The sequence below is a fragment of the Salvelinus alpinus genome, chromosome 25, assembly GCF_045679555.1.
Source record: "Salvelinus alpinus chromosome 25, SLU_Salpinus.1, whole genome shotgun sequence".
Lineage (NCBI taxonomy): Eukaryota > Metazoa > Chordata > Actinopteri > Salmoniformes > Salmonidae > Salvelinus > Salvelinus alpinus.
The window spans coordinates 2,782,198-2,805,257 of record NC_092110.1 but is presented as its reverse complement, the minus strand read 5'-3'; the positions used below and the strand labels follow the sequence as shown (position 1 = coordinate 2,805,257).

Sequence of the window (23,060 nt, the reverse complement as noted above, 5' to 3'; positions counted from 1 at the left end):
TACTTTACTTAATTGATTTAATCTGTTATAAACCTGGAGCAGGTTTTCATCAAAGATCTCTGTATTTTACTCCGTTCATCTTTCCCTCGATCCTGACTAGTCTCCCAGTCTCTGCCGCTGAAAAACATCTTCATAGCATGATGCTGCCACCACCATGCTTCATTGTAGGGATGGTGCCAGGTTTCACCATGGGAATGGTGCCAGGTTTCCTCCAGGTGTGACGCTTGACATTCAGGCCAAGGAGTTCAATCTTGGTTTCATCAGACCAGAGAATCTTGTTGCTCATGCTCTGAGAGTCCTTTAGGTGCCTTTTGGCAAACTCCAAGCGGGCTGTCATGTGCATTTTACTGAGGAGTGGATTCCATCTGGCCACTCTACCGTAAAGGCCTGATTGGTGGAGTGCTGCAGAGATGGTTGTCCTTCAGCAAGGTTCTCCCATCTCCACAGGGTACCGTGTGTAGATTTGATGAGAGGAAAAAAACTATTTAATCAATTTTAGAATAAAGCTGTAATGTAACAAAATGTGGAAAAAGTCAAGGGGTCTGAATACTTTCCGAATGCACTGTATATACAACTTTTAGAAAGCTCATATTCTGAGCTAGACATGAAAGTATGGTCCACAGATCTAAGAGAATCTTAACAGGCCTTTTAAAAAGGTGCAATATTCAGAAATTGCGCCGCCATTTCCTGGTTGCTAAAATTCTAATAGTTCAGTTTATGTGACAAAACAAGTGTAGATAATCATTGTACCATCTAAACAGCTGTGAAATACATTTTCAATAACCAAAAATTGTATTTTCAGCTGTTTGAAGCTGGTGAACAAAACCAAAAGTAAGACGCAAAAACTAAACTTAAGAACGGGAAGCATAGACACAGCGCACATAGAACATACAGTGGGGAGAACAAGTATTTGATACACTGCCCATTTTGCAGGTTTTCCTACTTACAAAGCATGTAGAGGTCTGTAATTTCTATCATAGGTACACTTCAACTGTGAGAGGCGGAATCTAAAACAAAAATCCAGAAAATCACATTGTATGATTTTTAAGTTATTAATTTGCATTTTATTGCATGACATAAGTATTTGATCACCTACCAACCAGTAAGAATTCCGGCTCTCACAGACCTGTTAGTTTATCTTTAAGAAGCCCTCCTGTTCTCCACTCATTAGCTGTATTAACTGCACCTGTTTGAACTCGTTACCTGTATAAAAGACACCTGTCCACACACTCAATCAAACAGACTCCAACCTCTCCACAATGGCCAAGACCAGAGAGCTTGTAAGGACATCGGGGCTAAAATTGTAGACCTGCACAAGGCTGGGATGGGCTACAGGACAATAGGCAAGCAGCTTGGTGAGAAGGCAACAATTGTTGCCGCAATTATTAGAAAATGGAGGAAGTTCAAGATGACGGTCAATCACCCTCGGTCTGGGGCTCCATGCAAGATCTCACCTCATGGGGCATCAATGATCATGAGGAAGGTGAGGGATCAGCCCAGAACTACACGGCAGGACCTGATCAATGACCTGAAGAGAGCTGGGACCACAGTCTCAAAGAAAACCATTAGTAACACACTACGCCATCATGGATTAAAATCCTGCAATGCACGCAAGGTCCCCCTGCTCAAGCCAGCGCATGTCCAGGCCCGTCTGAAGTTTGCCAATGACCATCTGGATGATCCAGAGGAGGAATGGGAGAAGGTCATGTGGTCTGATGAGATAAAAATAGAGCTTTTTGGTCTAAACTCCACTCGCCGTGTTTGGAGGAAGAAGGATGAGTACAACCAAGAACACCATCCCAACCATGAAGCATGGAGGTGGAAACATCATTCTTTGGGGATGCTTTTCTGCAAAGGGGACAGGACGACTGCACCGTATTGAGGGAAGGATGGATGGGGCCATGTATCGCGAGATCTTGGCCAACAACCTCCTTCCCTCAGTAAGAGCATTGAAGATGGGTCGTGGCTCTGTCTTCCAGCATGACAACGACCCGAAACACACAGCCAGGGCAACTAAGGAGTGGCTCCGGAAGAAGCATCTCAAGGTCCTGGAGTGGCCTAGCCAGTCTCCAGACCTGAACCCAATAGAACATCTTTGGAGGGAGCTGAAAGTCCGTATTGCCCAGCGACAGCCCCGAAACCTGAAGGATCTGGAGAAGGTCTGTATGGAGGAGTGGGCCAAAATCCCTGCTGCAGTGTGTGCAAACCTGGTCAAGAACTACAGGAAACGTATGATCTCTGTAATTGCAAACAAAGGTTTCTGTACCAAATATTAAGTTCTGCTTCTCTGATGTATCAAATACTTCTGTCATGCAATAAAATGCTAATTAATTACTTAAAAATCATACAATGTGATTTTCTGGATTTTTTGATTCCGTCTCTCACAGTTGAAGTGTACCTATGATAAAAAGTACAGACCTCTACATGCTTTGTAAGTAGGAAAACCTGCAAAATCGGCAGTGTATCAAATACTTGTTTTTCCCACTGTATGTACCCATTCTCGGACTTGCTTTAAATGAGAATGACAGCTCTATAACCCACTTTTTTTCTCCAAAAAAAGTTACATATTGCAGCTTTAACTGGAACAGAATATGGGAAAAATATTGCATGGGTGGGAAACATGGTTTCCGGGTGGGGAGGGAGGATGCGGGTGGGTGGATGGGGGCTGAGGGGGAGAAATCTTTGTATGCATTTCTTTGATAGTTTTTTGTCCCTGTAACGTCCCTTAATTGAAAACAAAATACAAACAAAAGGAAAAACTAAAAAGAAGTTAGTCACCCCAAAATGTTTTGATCAAATAAATACCATGATTTGTTTTATTTCCACAACATTTAATCCATAGAAGAGGCCGAAGGAGGAATGATTGTTAATGTATATTTGACATTGGTTTCTTTTTAAATGTAACCTTTATTTAACTAGGCAAGTCAGTTAAGAACAAATTCTTATTTACAATGACGGCCTACCGGGGAACAGTGGGTTAACTGCCTTGTTCAGGGGTCGAATGACAGATTTTTACCTTGTCAGCTCGGGAATTCGAGCCAGCAACCTTTCGGTTACTGGCCAAACGCTCTAACCACTAGTCTACCTGCAGCCCCATCTTAAAGCATATACTTTAGAAATAATTAGTTGGAACATTTTGGCCATACCCAGGCCTACTTTAAGACTCCATGTTTCATCTGTAAGGTGCTACGTGGGTCATTCCACGAAATGGGGACCTTTTGGACATGCAAACTTTTAAGAAATTAACTTTTAAATATATTTTATTTCAACATTCAATTGCATGGAGGATATGTTTAGCCTATGGAAAAACATATTTTTTCACACCTCAAGCATTAAAATCCTATGAACTAAGAGCATTTTTTCTGCACCACACTGTCTGTAAACCCTGTTACAAACACTTATGTAACTGGCTAACTATACTGAACAAAAGTGTTGGTCCCATGTTTCATGAACTGAAATAAAAGATCACAGACATTTTCCATATGCACAATAAAAAATATTTATCTCAAATGTTGTGCACAAATTTGTTTACATCCCTGTTAGTGAGCATTTGTCAATTGCCAAGATAATCCATCCACCTGACAGGTGTGGCACATCAAGAAGCTGATTAAACAGCATGATCAATACATAGTTGCACCTTATGCTGGCGATAATAAAAGGCCACTCTAAAACGTGCAGTTTTGTCACACAACACAATGTCACAGATTAACAATTGGCATGCTGACCGCAGGAATGTCCACCAGAGCTGTTGCCAGAGAATTTAATGTTAATTTCTTTACTATAAGCCGCCTCTCCAACGCCGTTTTAGAGAATTTGGCAGTACGTCCAACTAGCCACACAACCGCAGACCACCTGTAACCACACCAGCCAAGGAACTCCACTTCCGGCGTCATCATCTGCGGGATCGCCTGAGACCAGCCACCCGGACAGCTGATGAAACTGAGGAGAATTTCTGTCTGCAATAAAGCCCTTTAGTGGGAAAAAAACGAACTCTGATTGGCTGGGCCTTACTCATGTGAAATCCATAGATTAGGGCCTAATTATTCATTTCAATTGACTGATTTCCTTATATCAAATCAGAATTGATTGGTCACATACACATATTTAGCAGATGTTATTGCGGGTGTAGAGAAATGCTTGTGTTCCTAGCTCCAACAGTGCAGTAATATCTAACAGTTCACAACAATACACACTAATCTAAAAGTAAAATAATGGAATTACCAAATATATAATAAATAAATATTAGCAATGTGGGAGTGGCATTAACTAAAATACACTAGATTAGAATACAGTATATAAATATGAGATGAGTAAAACAGTATGTAAACATTAAAGTGACTAGTGTACATTAAAGTGGCCAGTGATTACAGGTCTATGTATATAAGGCAGCAGCCTTTAAGGTGCAGGGTTACCTAACCGGGTGGAAGCCGCTGTTGCACCTCTTCAGCACACTGTGTGGGTGGGATCCTTGATGTGTACGCAGAGGAACTTGAAGCTTTCCACCTCCTCCACTGCGGCCCCGTCGATGAGGATAGGGGCCTGCTCCCTCTGCAGTTTCCTGAAGTCCACGATGAGCTCCTTTGTTTTGACGACACTGAGTGAGAAGTAATTCTCTCAGGGCCCTCACCTCCTCCCTGTAGGCTGTCTCGTCATTGTTGATAATCAGGCCTACTACTGTTGTGCCGTCTGCAAACTTGATGATTGAGTAGGAGGCGTGCGTGGCCACGCAGTCATGGGTGAACAGGGAGTACAGGAGGGGGCTGAGCATGCACCCTTGTGGGTTGAGGAGCAGCGAAGTGGAGGTGTTGTTTCCTACCTTCACAACCAGGGGGCGGCCTGTCAGGAGGTCCAGGACCCAGTTGCACAGGGTGGGGTTCAGACCCAGGGCCCCACGCTTAATGATGAGCTTGGAGGGTACTATGGTGTTGAATGCTGAGCTATACTCAATGAACTGCATTCTTACACATTCCTCTTGTCCAGATAGGGCGGTGTGCAGGGCGGTGTGCATTGCGATGGCTATTGCATCGTCTGTGGATCTATTGCGGCGGTAAGTAAATTGAAGTGGGTCTAGGGTGTCAGGTCAGGTAGAGGTGATATGATCCTTAACTAGCCTCTCAAAGCACTTCATGATGACAGAAGTGAGTGCTACGGGGCGATAGTCATTTAGTTCAGTTACCTTTGCTTTCTTGGGTACAGGAATGGTGGACATCTTGAAGCAAGTGGGGACAGCAGACTTGGATAGGGAGAGATTGAATATGTCCGTAAATATTCCAGCCAGCTTGTCTGTTCATCATCTGAGGACGCGGCTAGGGATGCCGTCTGGGTGTCGGTGGCACTGTGTTATCCTCAAAGCGGGCGAAGAAGGTGTTTAGCTTGTCTGGAAGCAAGACGTTGGTGTCCACGACGTGGCCTGTTTTCCCTTTGTAGTCTGTGATTGTCTGTAGACCCTGCCACATACGTCTCATGTCTGAGCCGTTGTCTCTGTACTGACGTTTTGCGCGAATGCTGCCACCTATCCACGGATACGGTGACTGATGAACCCAGTCCCCGTATCCGTGTATTCGTCGATGTTATTCTCAGAGGCTACCCGGAACATATCCCAGTCCGCGTGATCAAAACAATCTTGAAGCATGGATTCCGATTGGTCAGACCAATGTGGAATAGACCTTAGCACAGGTACTTTCTGTTTGAGTTTCTGCCTATAGGAACGGAGGAGCAAAATGGAGTAGTGATCAGATTTGCCGAAGGGAGGGCCTTTTTGGCATTTTGAAAAGTTGAGTAGCAGTGATCCAATGTTTTCCCAGCAAGAGGACTACAGTCAACGTGTTGATAGAACTTCGGTAGAGTTTCTCTCAGATTTTCCTTGTTAAAATACCCAGCTACAATAAATGCCACAATAAACTGTGGTTTCCAGTTTGCATAAAGTCCAATGTAGTTCTTTGAGGGCCGTCGTGGTATCGGCTTGAGGGGGAATATACACGACTGTGACTATAACCGAAGAGAATTCTCTTGGTAGGTAATATGGTCGGCATTTGATTGTGAGGTATTCTAGGTCGGGTGGACAAAAGGACTTGAGTTTCTGTATGTTAACACAATCACACCATGAGTAGTTAATCATGAAACTAACTCAGTAAAATAGTTGAAATTTTTGCATGTTGCGTTTATATTTTTGTTAGGTATATTATTTAAATTATATATTATTTAAAATCATGTTTGAGATAAATCCAACATTTTCTCATTGATCAAGTGTCCCTTGTGTCAAACTGACAGGTTGAGGTTTTAGGTGAAGCTCGGCCATTAGTCCTCATATGCTGAATAGCATGCGACCGCATGGTGTTCATAAAAATAGTAATTATACATATGTTCCACACATAATGAAAGTGTAATCAAATTAAAGTTATCCTAACATTAATTGAGCAAACAGGGTTGACGTGTTAAGCTCAACCACCTCAGCCAAAGATGGTAAAACAACTATAAATAGACCAAATAGAGAGAAGTTACTTCCTTTCCCACCATGCTGTTCAGATGACCCAAATGTTGTCATCTGCTGTGAATCATTTAACTGAATGGTTCATTATTATAATGGGTAAATTGTTTGCATAACAGGGTTGGCCTTAAAATGAGGGACAGACGTAAATGCTTTACTAATCAGAAAAATATAAATAAAAACCTTCAGAAATGACTGTCAAAGCAGAAAAATAACAAGGCCTTTACAATGATGGTGAAACTTCGATACATTTTTGGATTAAGTTTGTGGAAATCTTCCTAGAAGTGACATGTCAAAATGCAGAATTCTGGCACTTTAGCAAGCCTTAATTTATATAAAAAAATTGGGATTTGTTGAATTCTCCATGTGTTTTATATTAAAGTCCACTTCATTGAATATAACAAGCTTTTAAATTTCAATATTGGTGCATAATTTCTACTTAAAATATCAAAGGGACGCAAAAGGCACCCATTTCGTGGAGCGTCCCACAAAGCAAAAATGGGTGTAACATTAAGCTTCACTACTTGCTATCAGTAGTATTTAGATTAACATAATTTTATTATATTAATTAAGTTATAAATATTGCAAATATACATTTTTTGATTTGACTAATTTGTCAACATTTTGTTGAACATAATATACTCTATGTGCATATCAAAGATCCAGAGTGGGATCTCTGACACTTTTAGATTTATAATCCAATTTGTAAGAATTACTAACAGAGTGAATGTGGAAACGGTCACCCTCGGTTGGTGATTTGCATGCTCTGCATGGCCGCACAGCATTTACTGCGATGCTGCCTCCGCAGAAGTCAGACCGTTCATACTTCTTGCGCTTATGGTATATTTTCAATACTCATCTTTATATTTTTCTATATCATTTTCAAAAAGAAAATTGTCATTGAAATCAAAATACTCGTCAGATTAAAAAAGGAAGCGGTAAAGCTTCATGACATATTTCTTGCATTGTAGCACCTACAGATGAAACAATGTGGAGTCTTAAAGGAGGCCTGGGTACGGCCAAAAGGTTACAAATGCTACAACTTCAAATAATTATTTCTCAAATATGCTTCAAGATACAAATGTCAAATATATGTCAACAATCCTTCCCCCAGAGAACCCTTCTATGGGTTAAACGTTGTGAAAATCCCCAAAATCATTGTCCTTTTTGTTCTAGTTTCATGAGGAATCACCGAGTAAGGTTACCATTTAGCTGCTAGGCAACCAGGTCTAAAATGACAGGGAACTATGGCCTATAGCGATAAGGTACCACAGACAGAATATGATGGGTAAATATACAGGCTTGTTTGTAATGGTGCTACCAGTACATGGGGAGTTAAGTGCAGATAGCAGAGTACACAAACAGACCACTCCTCTCTAGACTGCTAGACTCTATTGGCAGATCTGAGAGGGAGAGGAGTTTTTCAGGAGAAGGATCAGAGCGGTGTGATCATAAATAACTGACGAATAAAAACAGAGTGAGCGAGTGGTGGTGCTGATCATGACGTAAAAGAAATCAACAACCATGATGAGATGTTGACGTTAACCATTTTCCTTCAAGGTTTTTCCTGCCTTTTCATGGTGAAATCATCAGGGTCATCCCCAAAACATCAAAACACCAACAGCCTTTTGGGGAAACAATGCTCTTAACTGGGCATCTGTTTAAAGAGTGTGTGTGTGTGTGTGTGTCTGGTTAAACAATAGCGCTGTGACTCTAAGACACAAATTGTTCCCCGTTCAGCTGGTAAGGGGTGTTCCTAGGCAACAGCCTGTCTTGAGTTTGAAGTCATATTGTGGACTCTTGAGACTTTTCACATACACACACGTGCAAAAGCAGGCCTCTAACCTTGTGACAAGGAACCAGGCTAGTTGTGTGAAGTCTGGCGAAGCCCTCAGGTAGGTCTTGATGTGCGGCATGGCGTGACTCCTCCCCGTCGTCTCAGCTTGCCAGCGACTAGACACACAAAAAAATATAAGTACATAATTTGCTCTGGGTAGATGTATACCGTGACATAGTCCACATTTTGTTGAGTTAAAGCCTAAATTCAAAATGGATTAAATAAATACAAATCTCACCCATCTACACACAATAACCCATAATGACAAAGTAAAAACATGTTTTTAGAAATGTATCCTAATTTATTGAAAATGAAACAGAAATATCAAATGTACATAAGTATTCACACACCCGAGTCAATACTTTGTACAAGCACCTTCAGCAGTGATTACAGCTGTGAGTCTTTCTGGGTAAGTCTCTAAGCGCTTTCCACACCTGGAATGTGCAAAATTTTCCCCTTATTCTTTTCAAAAGTCTTCAAGCTCTGTGAAATTGGTTGTTGATCATTGCGAGACAAACATTTTCAGGTCTTGCCATAGATTTTCAAGTAAATTTAAGGCAAAATTGTAACTAGGCCAATCATGAACATTCACTGTCTTCTTGGTAAGCAAGTCAGTGTAGATTTGGCCTTGTGTTTTTGATTATTGTCCTGTTGAAAGGTGGACTCCTCTCCCAGTGTCTGGTAGAAAGCAGACAACCAGGTTTTCCATTAGAATTTTGCCTGTGCTTCGCTCCATTCCGTTTTTTTTATCCTGATAAACTCCCCAGTACTCAATGATTACAAACATACCCATAACATGATGCAGCCACCACTATGCTTGAAAATATGGAGAGTGGTACTCCGTAACGTGTTGTATTGGATTTGTATTCAGGACAAATATTTTTTGAAGTATTACTTTAGTGCCTTGTTGCAAACCGGATGCATTTTTTTGAATATATTTATTCTGTACAGGCTTCCTTCTTTTCACTCTCAATTAGGTTAGTATTGTGGAGTAACTACAATGTAACAATTGTAGTTCCCCACAATACCAAACCCCCCATCCTCAGTTCTCCTATCACAGCCTTTAAAGTGTTTAAAGTCACCATTGGCCTCATGGTGAAATCCCTGAGTGGTTTCCTTCCTCTCTGACAACTGAGTTAGGAAGGATGCCTGTATCTTTGTAGTGACTGGGTGTATTGACACACCATCCAAAGTTGTAATTAATAACTTCACCATGTTCAAAGGGATATTCAAAGTCTGCTTTTTAAAAATGTTTACCCATCTACCAATAGGTACCCTTCTTTACAAGGATTGGAAAACCTCCCTGGTCTTTGTGGTTGAATCTGTGTTTGAAATTCACTGCTCGACTGAGGGACCTTTCAGATAATTGTATGTGAGGGGTACAGAGATGAAGTAGTTATTAAAAAATCATGTTAAACACTATTATTATGCACAGAGTGAATCCATGCTATTAATTATGTGACTTGTTTAGCACATTTTTACTCCTGAAATTATTTAAGCTTGCCATAACAAAGGGGTTGAATATTTAGAGACAACTCAGCTTTAGACATTTTTTATTTATTTTAATAAAATCGGGAAACATTTCTAAAAACATAATTATGGGGTATTGTGTGTCGGCAGTGACACAAAATCTCTTAAATTCAGGCTGTAAAACAACAAAATGTGGAAAAAGTCCAGGGGTGTGAATACTTTCTGAACACACTGTAGTATCAGCTTACACCAGGGTTCCAGACAGACTTGGCTGTGCAATTCGATTTTTAATTGGTCACGTCTGTGCGAGTCTCAAATTCTAGCTGGTCAACTCACTCAAAACGTCTTATTTTTTGGCCGGCTAAAACCATAATTGACAATGGTCACCATGGTCAAACAGTACCGTTAAATTAAAGTGCATTGATTCCTGCCATGAAAGTGCCTGCTCTGCCCATGACAGTGCCCGTTTCGCCGGGGCTGGCTGCGCTGACGAGCGAGCTACTCCCCTTCCCTCCCCTGTGCACTCTATTTAGATGGAGGCAAAAATGCATTCTGATTCCACAACATTTCAAAATGCAGTCGTGGGAAAAATACTGTTATGAAAATGAGTATGCTGCTGTTAATTTAAATGAGGATGGTCTTAGTTTTCTGGGGGTATGACATTTATTTAAACTCTCAATATTGAGTGATTGACAGTTTTGAAAACAACGTTTATGGTATGTCTGAGATGCTGGGTCTGCCGTGTCTTTGTGAGACGCAGAGTAGGTGAACGGATGATCTCTGCATATGTGGTTCCCACCGTGAAGCATGGAGGTGGTGGTGTGATGGTGCTTTGCTGGTGATACTGTCAGTGATTTATTTAGAATCCAAGGCACACTTAACCAGCCTGGCTACCACAGCATTCTGCAGCGATACGCCATCCCATCTGGTTTGCGATTAGTGGGACTATCCTTTATTTTTCAACAGGACCCGAAATACACCTCCTGTGTAAGGGCTATTTGACCAAGAAGGAGAGAGATGGTGCTGCATTAGATGACCTGGCCTCCACAATCGCCCGACCTTAACCCAATTGAGATGGTTTGGGATGAGTTGGACCACAGAGTGAAGGAAAAGCAGCCAAGAAATGCTCAGCATAAGTGGGAACTCCTTTGGAAAAGCATCCCTCATGAAGCTGGTTGAAAGAATGGCAAGAGTGTGCAAAGCTGTCATCAAGGCAAAGGGTGGCTACTTTTTTGGTTACTACATGATTCCATGTGTGCTATTTCATAGTTTCGATGATTTGTAGAAAATAGTCAAAATAAAGAAAAACCCTTGAATGAGTAGATCTGTCCAAACTTTTGACTGGTACTGTACATCCGGTGAAATGCCTTGTTCTATCTGTGGTAATAGCGGACGGCAGAGTAGAGTAGTTCGACTTACTGGAAGTAGCTGTGGAGCCAGAGTTGTTTCTGAGCAGTCTGGATGCTGTAGGGTAAAGAGCCACCGGCTGGAATGACAATTACACTGTTAGTTCATTCGTAACAACGTCATAAAGCTTTCATAATAACATCAGAAATCTTCCATGACGCTGTCAAGAACTACAATACCACATTAAAGCCTTCGCGAAACCTTCATATAGCATTCATAACAATGTCATAAGACCACAATCCTGTCGGCACCTGGTTCTGACAACTACAGTAATGCTTACTCACAACACCACTGTAAGCTTTGACTTTGAGACAAGAGGAGAGGAACAGGAGAAAGTGAGTTAGTGTTGCGAGGTCTGAGTGTGGCTGAATCTGTACCTGGATACCCCTCCAGACTGGTCCTCACATCGTCCACTGACGGGTAGATCTGTGGAAGATGGAACACATGTTAACACACCATGTATCAAATACCTGGCTGGGGAACACACATGTAAATCAAATCAGACCACAACCTCGTCATCCTCCAGGAAAGCAGCCATGTTTTGAGCTTCACTAATGAGCACCTGACAGAGAGCAGACTGTATGACCAGATGATTACAGCCTGTTGGTTAACGGGGGGGGGGGGGGGGGGGGAGTCTCTCTCTTCACAACAAACCTCACAGTTAGAGACAGAGTCACACACACACAGACACATAGGAGCTTGCAAGCTCACGCACGTACACACACACACACACACACACACACACACACACACACACACACACACACACACACACACACACACACACACACACACACACACACACACACACACACACACACACTAGGGAATAAATAGGCAAGGTTAAGCTAGGTCTGTCTATCTAGGCCTATTCTTAGATGGCCAAATGTCTCTGTCTATCTATCCGTCTGTCAGAAACAGTCACAGGGGGTGAGATTCAGTGTGGAGCCATGACTTTCAGCTGACATTTGCTGAAAGATCCATAAGGAACACTAATCAATGGGACACAGACCGTCAAAGGGACAAATTCTCTAAAAATCCCCAGGAAGACATTTTATTGAACTGATGCAGGGAAGTGATATAACCCAGTGCCTTCAGAAAGTATTCACACCACTTGACTTTTTCCACATTTCGTTGTGTTACAAAGTTGGATTTTTTTCTACGATCTACACAAAATACTCTGTCAAAGTAGAAGAAAAATTATATATACACATACACAGATACATATATACACATACATACATACACACACACAGTCGGAAGTTTACATACACTTTGATTGGAGTCATTAAAACTTGTTTTTCAACCACTCCACAAATTTCTTGTTGACAAACCATAGTTTTGGCAAGTCGGTTAGGACATCTACTTTGTGCATGACACAAGTACTTTTTCCAACAATTGACATAATTTGAGTCAATTGGAGGTGTACCTGTGGATGTATTTCAAGGCCATCATGGGAAAATCAGCCAAGACCTCAGAAAGAAATTGTAGACCTCCACAAGTCTGGTTCATCCTTGGGAGCAATTTCCAAACGCCTGAAGTTACCACGTTCATCTGTATAAACAATAGTACGCAAGTATAAACACCATGGGATCACACAGCTGTCATCCCGCTCAGGAAGGAGACGGGTTCTGTCTCCTAGAGATGAACGTACTTTGGTGCGAAAAGTGCAAATCAATCCCAGAACAACAGCAAAGGACCTTGTGAAGATGCTGGAGGAAACAGGTACAAAAGTATCTATATCCACAGTAAAACGAGTCCTATATCGACATAACCTGAAAGGCCGCTCAGCAAGGAAGAAGCCACTGCTCCAAAACCGCCATAAAAAAGCCAGACTACGGTTTGATACTGCACATGGGGACAAAGATCATACTTTTTGGAGAAATGCCTTCTGGTCTGATAAAACAAAAATAGAACTGTTTGGCCATAATGACCACCATTATGTTAGGAGGAAAAAGGGGGAGGCTTGCAAGCCGAAGAACACCATCCCAACTGTGAAGCACGGGGGTGGCAGCATCATGTTGTGGGGGTGCTTTGCTGCAGGAGGGACTGGTGCACTTCATAAAATAGATAACTTCATGAGGATGGAAAATTATGTGGATATATTGAATCAACATCTCAAGACATCAGTCAGGAAGTTAAAGCTTGGTCGCAAATGGGTCTTCCAAATGGACAATGACCCCAAGCATACTTCCAAAGTTGTGGCAAAATAGCTTAAGGACAACAAAGTCCAGGTATTGGAGTGGCGATCCCAAAGCCCTGACCTCAATCCCATAGAAAATTCTGTGGGCAGTACTCAAAAAGCGTGTGCGAGCAATGAGGCCTACAAACCTGGACTCAGTTACACCAGCTCTGTCAGGAGGAATGGGCCAAAATTTACCCAACTTATTGTGGGAAGCTTGTGGAAGGCTACCCGAAATGTTGGACTCAAGCTAAACAATTTAAAGGCAATGCTACCAAATACTAATTCAGTGTATGTAAACTTCTGACCCACTGGGAATGTGATGAAAGAAATAAAAGCTGAAATAAATCATTCTCTCCACTATTATTATTTCACATTCTTAAAGTAAAGTGGGGATCCTAACTGACCTAAAACAGGGACATTTTTAATAGGATGGATTAAATGTCAGGAATTGTGAAAAACTGAGTTTAAATGTATTTGGCTAAGGTGTATGTAAACCTCCGACTTCAACTGTATGTACAGTCGTGGCCAAAAGTTTTGAGAATGACACAAATATTAATTTCCACAAAGTTTGCTGCTTCAGTGTCTTTAGATTTTTTATGTCAGATGTTACTATGGAATACTGAAGTATAATTACAAGCATTTCATAAGTGTCAAAGGCTTTTATTGACAATTACATGAAGTTGATGCAAAGAGTCAACATTTGCAGTGTTGACCCTTCTTTTTCAAGACCTCTGCAATCTGCCCTGGCATGCTGTCAATTAACTTCTGGGTCACATCCTGACTGATGGCAGCCCATTCTTGCATAATCAATGATTGGAGTTTGTCAGAATTTGTGGGTTTTTGTTTGTCCACCCGCCTCTTAAGGATTGACCACAAGTTCTCATTGGGATTAAGGTCTGGGGAGTTTCCTGGCCATGGAACCAAAATATCGATGTTTTGTTCCCCGAGCCACTTAGTTATCACTTCTGCCTTATGGCAAGGTGTTCCATCATGCTGGAAAATGAATTGTTCGTCACCAAACTGTTCCTGGATGGATGGGAGAAGTTGCTCTCGGAGGATGTGTTGGTACCATTCTTTATTCATGGCTGTATCTTAGGGAAAATTGTGAGTGAGCCCACTCCCTTGGCTGAGAAGCAACCCCACACATGAATGGTCTCAGGATGCTTTACTGTTGGCATGACACAGGACTGATAGTAGCGCTCACCTTGTCTTCTCCGGACAAGCTTTTTCCCGGATGCCACAAACAATCGGAAAGGGGATTCATCAGAGAAAATGACTTTACCCCAGTCCTCAGCAGTCCAATCCCTGTACCTTTTGCAGAATATCAGTCTGTCCCTGATGTTTTTCCTGGAGAGAAGTGGCTTCTTTGCTGCCCTTCTTGACACCAGGCCATCCTCCAAAGGTCTTTGACTCACTGTGCGTGTAGATGCACTCACACCTGCCTGCTGCCATTTCTGAGCAAGCTCTGTACTGGTGGTGCCACGATCCTGCAGCTGAATCAACTTTAGGAGACGGTCCTGGCGCTTGCTGGACTTTCTTGGGCACCCTGAAGCCTTCTTCACAACAATTGAACCGCTCTCCTTGAAGTTCTTGATGAGCCGATAATTGGTTGATTTAGGTGCAATCTTACTGGCAGCAATATCCTTGCCTGTGAAGCCCTTTTTGTGCAAAGCAATGATGACGGCACGTGTTTCCTTGCAGGTAACAATGGTTGACAGAGGAAGAACAATGATTCCAAGCACCACCCTCCTTTTGAAGCTTCCAGTCTATTATTTGAACTCAATCAGCATGACAGAGTGATCTCCAGCCTTGTCCTCGTCAACACTCACATCTGTGTTAACGAGAGAATCACTGACATGATGTCAGCCTGTACTTTTGTAGCAGGGCTGAAATGCAGTGGAAATGTTTTTTGGAATTCAGTTAATTTGCATGGCAAAGAGGGACTTTGCAATTAATTGCAATTCATCTGATCACTCTTCATAACATTCTGAAGTATATGCAAATTGCCATCATACAAACTGAAGCAGCAGACTTTGTGAAAATTAATATTTGTGTCATTCTCAAAACTTTTGGCGACGACTGTATGTGTGTGTGTGTGTGTGTGTAAATATATATATATATATATATATATATATATATATATATATAGTTGCCTCCTCACTGTTGATGTTGAGACTGGTGTTTTGCGGGTACTATTTAATGAAGCTGCCAGTTGAGGACTTGTGAGGTGTCTGTTACTCAAACTAGACACTCTAATGTACTTGTCCTCTTGCTCAGTTGTGCACTGAGGCCTCCCACTCCCCTTTACATTCTGGTTAGAGACAGTTTGCGCTGTTCCATGAAGGGAGTAGTACACAGCGTTGTACGAGATCTTCAGGTTCTTGGCAATTTCTTGCATGGAATAGCCTTCATTTCTCAGAACAATAATAGACTGACGAGTTTCAGAAGAAAGTTCTTTGTTTCGAGCCATTTTGAGCCTGAAATTGAACCCACAAATGCTGATGCTCCAGATACTCAACTAGTCTAAAGGCCAGTTTTATTGCTGATTTAAATCAGCACAACAGTTTACAGCTGTGGTAACATAATTGAAAAAGGGTTTTCTAATGATCAATTAGCTTTTTAAAATTATAAACTTGGATTCGCTAACACAACGTGCCATTGGAACACAGGAGTGATGGTTGCTGTTAATGGGCTTTTGTACGTTTATGTAGATATTCCATTCAAAATCAGTCGTTTACAGCTACAATAGTCATTTACAACATTAACAATGTATGTCTGATCAATTGATGTTATTTTAAATGGAGAAAAAGTGATTTTGTTAAAAAACAAGGACATTTCTAAGTGGCCCCAAACTCTTGAACGGTAGTGTATGAACTCAGCAAAAAAGAAACGTCCTCTCACTGTCAACTTCGTTTATTTTCAGCAAACTTAACATGTGTAAATATCTGTTTGAACATAAGATTCAACAGAGACATAAACTGAACAAGTTCCACAGACATGTGACAAACAGAAATGGAATAATGTGTCCCTGAACAAAGGAGGGGGTCAAAATCAAAAGTAACAGTCAGTATCTGGTGTGGCCACCAGCTGCATTAAGTACTGCAGTGCATCTCCTCCTCATGGACTGTACCAGATTTGCCAGTTCTTTGAGATGTTACCCCACTTTTCCACCAAGGCACCTGCAAGTTCCCGATCATTTCTGGGGGGAATGGCCCTAGCCCTCACCCTCCGAGCCAACAGGTCCCAGACGTGCTCAATGGGATTGAGATCTGGGCTCTTCGCTGGCCATGGCAGAACACTGACATTCCTGTCTTGCAGGAAATCACGCACAGAACGAGTAGTATGGCTGGTGGCATTGTCATGCTGGAGGGTCATGTCAGGATGAGCCTGCAGGAAGAGTACCACATGAGGGAGGAGGATGTCTTCCCTGTAACACACAGCGTTGAGATTGCCTGCAATGACAAGCTCAGTCCGATGATGCTGTGACACACCGCCCCAGACCATGACGGACACTCCACCTCCAAATCAATCCCGCTCCAGTGGACAAGCCTCGGTGTAACGCTCATTCCTTTGACGATAAAAGCGAATCCGACCATCACCCCTGGTGAGACAAAACCGCAACTCGTCAGAGAAGAGCACTTTTCGCCAGTCCTGGCTGGTCCAGCGACGGTGAGTTTGTGCCCATAGGCGACGATGTTGCCGGTGAGGACCTGCCTTACAACAGGCCTACAAGCCCTCAGTCCAGCCTCTCTCAGCCTTTTGCGGACAGTCTGAGCACTGATGGAGGGATTGTGCGTTCCTGGTGTAACTCGGGCAGTTGTTGATGCCATCCTATACTTATCCTGCATGTGTGATGTTCGAATGTACCGATCCTGTGCAGGTGTTGTTACACGTGGTCTGCCACTGCGAGGACGATCAGCTGTCCGTCCTGTAACGCTGTCTTAGGCGTCTCACAGTACGGACATTGCAATTTATTGCCCTAAGGCACGTTCACGCAGATGAGCAGGGACCCTGGGCATCTTTCTTTTCATCAGTAGAATGGCCTCTCTTAGTGTCCTAAGTTATCATAACTGTGACCTTAATTGCCTACAGTCTGTAAGCTGTTAGTGTCTTAACGACCGTTCCACAGGTGCATGTTCATTAATTGTTTATGGTTCATTGAACAAGCATGGGAAACAGTGTTTAAACCCTTTTCAATGAAGATCTGTGAAGTTATTTGGATTTTTACGAATCATCTTTGAAAGACAGGGTCCTGAAAAAGGGACGTTTCTTTTTTTGCTGAGTTGATATGAAAAATAAAACACTAATACATCTTCATTAAATAAGTATTCATCCCCTGAGTCAATACATGTTAGAATCACATTTGGCAGCGACTACAGCTTTGAGTCTTTCTTGGTAAGTCTCTAAGAGCTTTGCACACCTGGATTGTACAATATTTGCACATTATAATTTTTTTAATTCTTCAAGCTCAGTCAAATTGGTTGTTGATCATTGCTAGACAGCCATTTTCAAGTCTTGCCATAGATCTCCAAGACGATTTAAGTCAAAACTGTGACTAGGCCATTCAAGAACATTCAATGTCGTTTTGGTAAGCAACTAAAGTTTATACTTGTTTTAGGTTATTGTTCTGCTGAAAGGTGAATTTGTCTCCCAGTGTCTGTTGGAAAGCAGGCAACCAGGTTTTCCTCTAGGATTTTGCCTGTGCTCAGCTACTTCGTTTCTTTTAATCATAAAAAACTCCCTAGTTCTTGCCGATGACAAGCATACCGATAACATGATGCAGCCACCACCATGCTTGAAAATATGAAGAGTGGTACTCAGTGTTGTGTTGGATTTGCCCCAAACACTGTATTCAGGACATAAAGTTAACTTCTTTGCCAAATTATTTTCAGTTTTCCTTTATTCCCTTATTGCAAACAGAATGCATGTTTTGGAATGTGTGTATTCTGTACAGGCTTCCTTTTCACTCTGCCAATTAGGTTATGGAATAACTACAATATTGTTGTAGTTGTTTTCTACTATCACAGCCATTTAAGTGTTTAAAGTCACCATTGGCCTCATGGTGAAATCCCTGAGTGGTTTCCTTCCTCTCTGACAACTGAGTTAGGAAGGACGCCTGTATCTTTGTAGTGACTGGGTGTATTGACACACCATCCAAAGTGTAGTTAATAACTTCACCATGCTCAAAGGGATATTAAAATGTTAGCTTTTATTTTTACCCATCTACCAATAGGTGCACTACTTTGCATACCATTGGATAACCTCCCTGGTCTTTGTGGTTGAATCTGTGTTTGTAATTCACTACTCGACTGAGGGACCTTACAGATAATTGTATGTGGGGGGTACAGAGATGAAGTAGTCATTCAAAAATCATGTTAAACACTATTATTATGCACAGAGTGAATCCATGCAACTTATGTGACTTAAGCCCACTTCTACTGCTGAACTTATTTAAGCTTGTCATAACAAACGGGTTGAATACTTAAAACTACTTAAAGCATTTCAGCTTTTCATTTTGTATTCATTTGTAAAAAATAATAAACACTTCCACTTTGACATTATGGGGTATTGTGTGTATGCCAGTGAAAGAAAATCTCAAATTTAAAATTTACACAACAAAATGTAGAAAAAGTCAAGGGGTGTGAATACTTCCTGAAGGCATTGTATACAACAACATTATAAAACTGGACGTACCCTGATAACACAATGGTAATGTTCCTACATTATCATTTCAGTTATTTCCGAATCATGGTCGTGAATAATTTTATGTTACTGAACGCTACAATACAACACCATACAATAGGAGCATAACGATATGGGACATTGTGTTGTTGATGCATTTGCAGTAAGTAGGTTACAGCAGTCACTTGTTTGCTTTCAATTTCATGTCCCTACATTATCGTGTTTAGAAGACTGGGACTGTTGTGCGTCGCATAATAACTAGTAAAAAACAATATGTAGAATAGAGATGAAATAAGATGATCTATTTCTGTCAGGTAATGTGGTGGGTTGGACAACAGGGGAAATATCCTCACACACACGCAGGCGAACGCACACACATAGATTGTGCCCGAGCTTTCACAAACAAGGAGACAAAACATACAGCACGCGCACCCCAAAAACCACACATCCCAATGATTCCACCCAGGCCTCTCTAACACACACACCTCTTCTGAATGCATCATTTAAAAACGGTTGCATTAATTTGACACTAAATTTCTACATGTACCATTACTGAAAAGACTGCGCACCACAAAAACATCTTGATTTATAAACTTGGTGCATGCCAGACATACACGTTTCCCGTTATAAATCAGACATGTCGTAAAACGGTGCGCGGGGGAACGAGCACTATAACGCCACCTTAAAAACATGCATCATTCACCTTTTATGGTGACAATAACACCTTTATTAGCTGTATACTTTGGAAATATTGGAATTCGGCCAAGACAGTATCTAAAGGATATAGCAATGGTGAACTTAATCAAATGCCTTTGAGGGTTTAGGCAGAATGTTTTCTTTTGCAGTGACATTTGTTGTATCGGACCGTTTCTGAACGACAAAAACAAATTGTTGTAGACCTGTAAACAGATCGTTTGAATTCATTAATGTTGTGCATTTACTTCTGAATTCTGAAACACTGTCTACTCGGAAACTACGGTAGAAGGGAGAGATGAAGAGAGAGAGGACAGAAAGAGTGGAAAGAAAGAGAAGACAGGATATGAAGAGAAAGAGGAGAGACACACAGGTGCAGATTCATTACTCTATGATAAAAGAACACTTCCTAATTAGATGCATTGTCATCCTCTCACATAATAAATAACTTTATAGTTCTGACTAGCAGGGAAAAAAAGGGAATGAAAAGAAATACAAAGATCCCATAAAAAACATGCATTCGAGTGACAGACATTGGTTGGTTGAGTGCTACGGGGATAGGCGTCCCATCAACGGGACAGTTGTAAATCACGCAGCGCCTTGTGTCACGATCACAGATTTTAGAGAAACAACAAATGTCGTTACATATAAGTGTCTTATATCGGCTGAAAGCTCAAATTCTTGTTAATATAACTGCACTGTCCAATTTACAGTAGCTATTACTGCAAAAAATGCTGTGCTATTGTTTGAGAGCTCCTAACAACAAAACACTTTTCACCGCGATAGGTTTGATAAATTCACCACTGAAGGTGAAATGTGTACTTACATTCTGAAATCTTGCTCTGATTTATCATCCAAAGGGTCCCAGAGATAACATGAAGTGTCGTTTTGTTAGATAAAATCCTTTTTCATATCCTAAAAAAGGTCCATATATCGATTTTGTATTTTCACGATCGATTTTGTATTTTCACTCGTTCAATTTGCAAAGAAAGGAATCTGTGAAAATTTAACCCTAAACGTTGTTTCAACCAGTCAATCACATTCGTATTTATTCCTCAGAGATCCTAGAACGTAACCAAACTTCACTATATCATTAGGGGTGTAGTATATCCTATAGGACACTAAATTTGGTCAGAGAGCGACGCCTTCATGGCACGCCGATGACGCGGGTGGTCTTCACTTGAACGACTTTAACTTTGTCAAATAAGCACCAAATCGGGGTCAAACAAAGCTAGCTAGATAGCCAATAAGCTTGCGGGAGTATCCGGAAACCATGTATCGGTCGTAAAATGTAGCTACTAACCTTGTGCGACAGCATGCCTTTTAATTTTGGACAAAAATTAGAAGAATATTCAGAGTTATGAAGTTATGAAAACTGGTTGTTTTGCAAATGTTGAACTTATAATACGGCTACTAATACTGGAAAAGCTAAATCAAAGTCCAAGTATACAGATTTGACGATATTCTTGCAGAAAAATGTAATATGAATGCAAATGTCTCCTTCACGATTTGCCCATATGTACCTGGGTGACTTCACACTAAATGTCATGTAGCTCGCTCATACTTCAAGTCATCCGTCTTTTTTTTTTTTTTTTCCGGAGTTCCAAATTAAGCAGCAGCAGCTGAAAAGATGAGCTCCTACAAATATTGAAATTTAAATGTTTTTTTAGAGTAAAGTACATCGAAAAAAAATCAAAAGAAAACTGCAAACTGAATAGGAGACCAAACAAGCAGCAAACAAAGAAGAAAGGCTTTTGAAAAAGTAACAATTTTTCATAAAATTATACCGTTTTCTTAGCTAGCTAAGTTGTTTACCTGTTGCTAGGCAGTTGCTAGGGACATTCCTGGAAGAAGCTAGCTAGCTAACAAGGAGTGTCTAGTTGGCAGAAGAGAAGAAGGGACAAAGAAGGGACAAAGTGGGACAAAATAAGGACAGAAGAAAAGGGAAAGGGGATATTAAGGTGAAGCAGTCCTCTAAAGACACAAAAGACAATAATACAAGAAACAACACTTCTATTGCCTCTCCCTCTACGATACGCACTTCCGGGTTGGAGCGAGTAGTTGCATTCCGCTTTGCTCCACAGGTAGTATTACATTTCATTTCATTACAGTACAACAGTTTGATTTGTTTGATCTTAGCTGGCTACATAGCCGTCTTTGTATCCAAGATAATTGTGTAGTCTAGAGTAATTGTCGAGGTTACCTAGCCAGTTAGAGGTTACCTAGCCAGCTACACTTTCAAACAAAGTCAACAACGCAGCCACTGCTAGCTAGCCTATTTCACCAGCCAGCAGTACTATATCATTTTAGTCAATAAGATTTTTTGCAACGTAAGCTTAACTTTCTGAACATTCGAGACGTGTAGTCCACTTGTCATTCCAATCTCCTTTGCATTAGCGTAGCCTCTTCTGTAGCCTGTCAACTATGTGTCTGTCTATCCCTGTTCTCTCCTCTCTGCACAGACCATACAAACGCTTCACACCGCGTGGCCGCTGCTACTCTAACCTGGTGGTCCCAGCGCGCACGACCCACGTGGAGTTCCAGGTCTCAGGCAGCCTCTGGAACTGCCGATCTGCGGCCAACAAGGCAGAGTTCATCTCAGCCTATGCTTCCCTCCAGTCCCTCGACTTCTTGGCACTGACGGAAACATGGATTACCACTGATAACACTGCTACTCCTACTGCTCTCTCCTCGTCTGCCCACGTGTTCTCGCACACCCCGAGAGCTTCTGGTCAGCGGGGTGGTGGCACTGGGATCCTCATCTCTCCCAAGTGGACATTCTCTCTTTCTCCCCTGACCCATCTGTCTATCGCCTCCTTTGAATTCCATGCTGTCACAGTTACCAGCCCTTTCAAGCTTAACATCCTTATCATTTATCGCCCTCCAGGTTCCCTTGGAGAGTTCATCAATGAGCTTGACGCCCTGATAAGTTCCTTTCCTGAGGATGGCTCACCTCTCACAGTTCTGGGTGACTTTAACCTCCCCACGTCTACCTTTGACTCATTCCTCTCTGCCTCCTTCTTTCCACTCCTCTCCTCTTTTGACCTCACCCTCTCACCTTCCCCCCCTACTCACAAGGCAGGCAATACGCTTGACCTCATCTTTACTAGATGCTGTTCTTCCACTAATCTCATTGCAACTCCCCTCCAAGTCTCCGACCACTACCTTGTATCCTTTTCCCTCTCGCTCTCATCTAACACTTCCCACACTGCCCCTACTCGGATGGTATCGCGCCGTCCCAACCTTCGCTCTCTCTCCCCCGCTACTCTCTCCTCTTCCATCCTATCATCTCTTCCCTC

The 23,060-nt window shown here is 41.8% G+C and overlaps 1 protein-coding gene across 1 annotated transcript in view; it reads right to left on the bottom strand.

The window, feature by feature from the left end:
• tdp1 (tyrosyl-DNA phosphodiesterase 1) overlaps nt 1-23,060 on the bottom strand; it is a 76,615-nt gene that overhangs the window by 31,104 nt on the left and 22,451 nt on the right. Inside the window, exons 11-13 of the mRNA XM_071365163.1 lie at nt 11,579-11,627; nt 11,214-11,280; nt 8,333-8,440 (exon numbers count right to left, since the gene is read on the bottom strand). Coding sequence (XP_071221264.1) covers nt 8,333-8,440; nt 11,214-11,280; nt 11,579-11,627 — 224 coding nt within the window. The remainder of the gene's footprint in view (nt 1-8,332; nt 8,441-11,213; nt 11,281-11,578; nt 11,628-23,060) is intronic.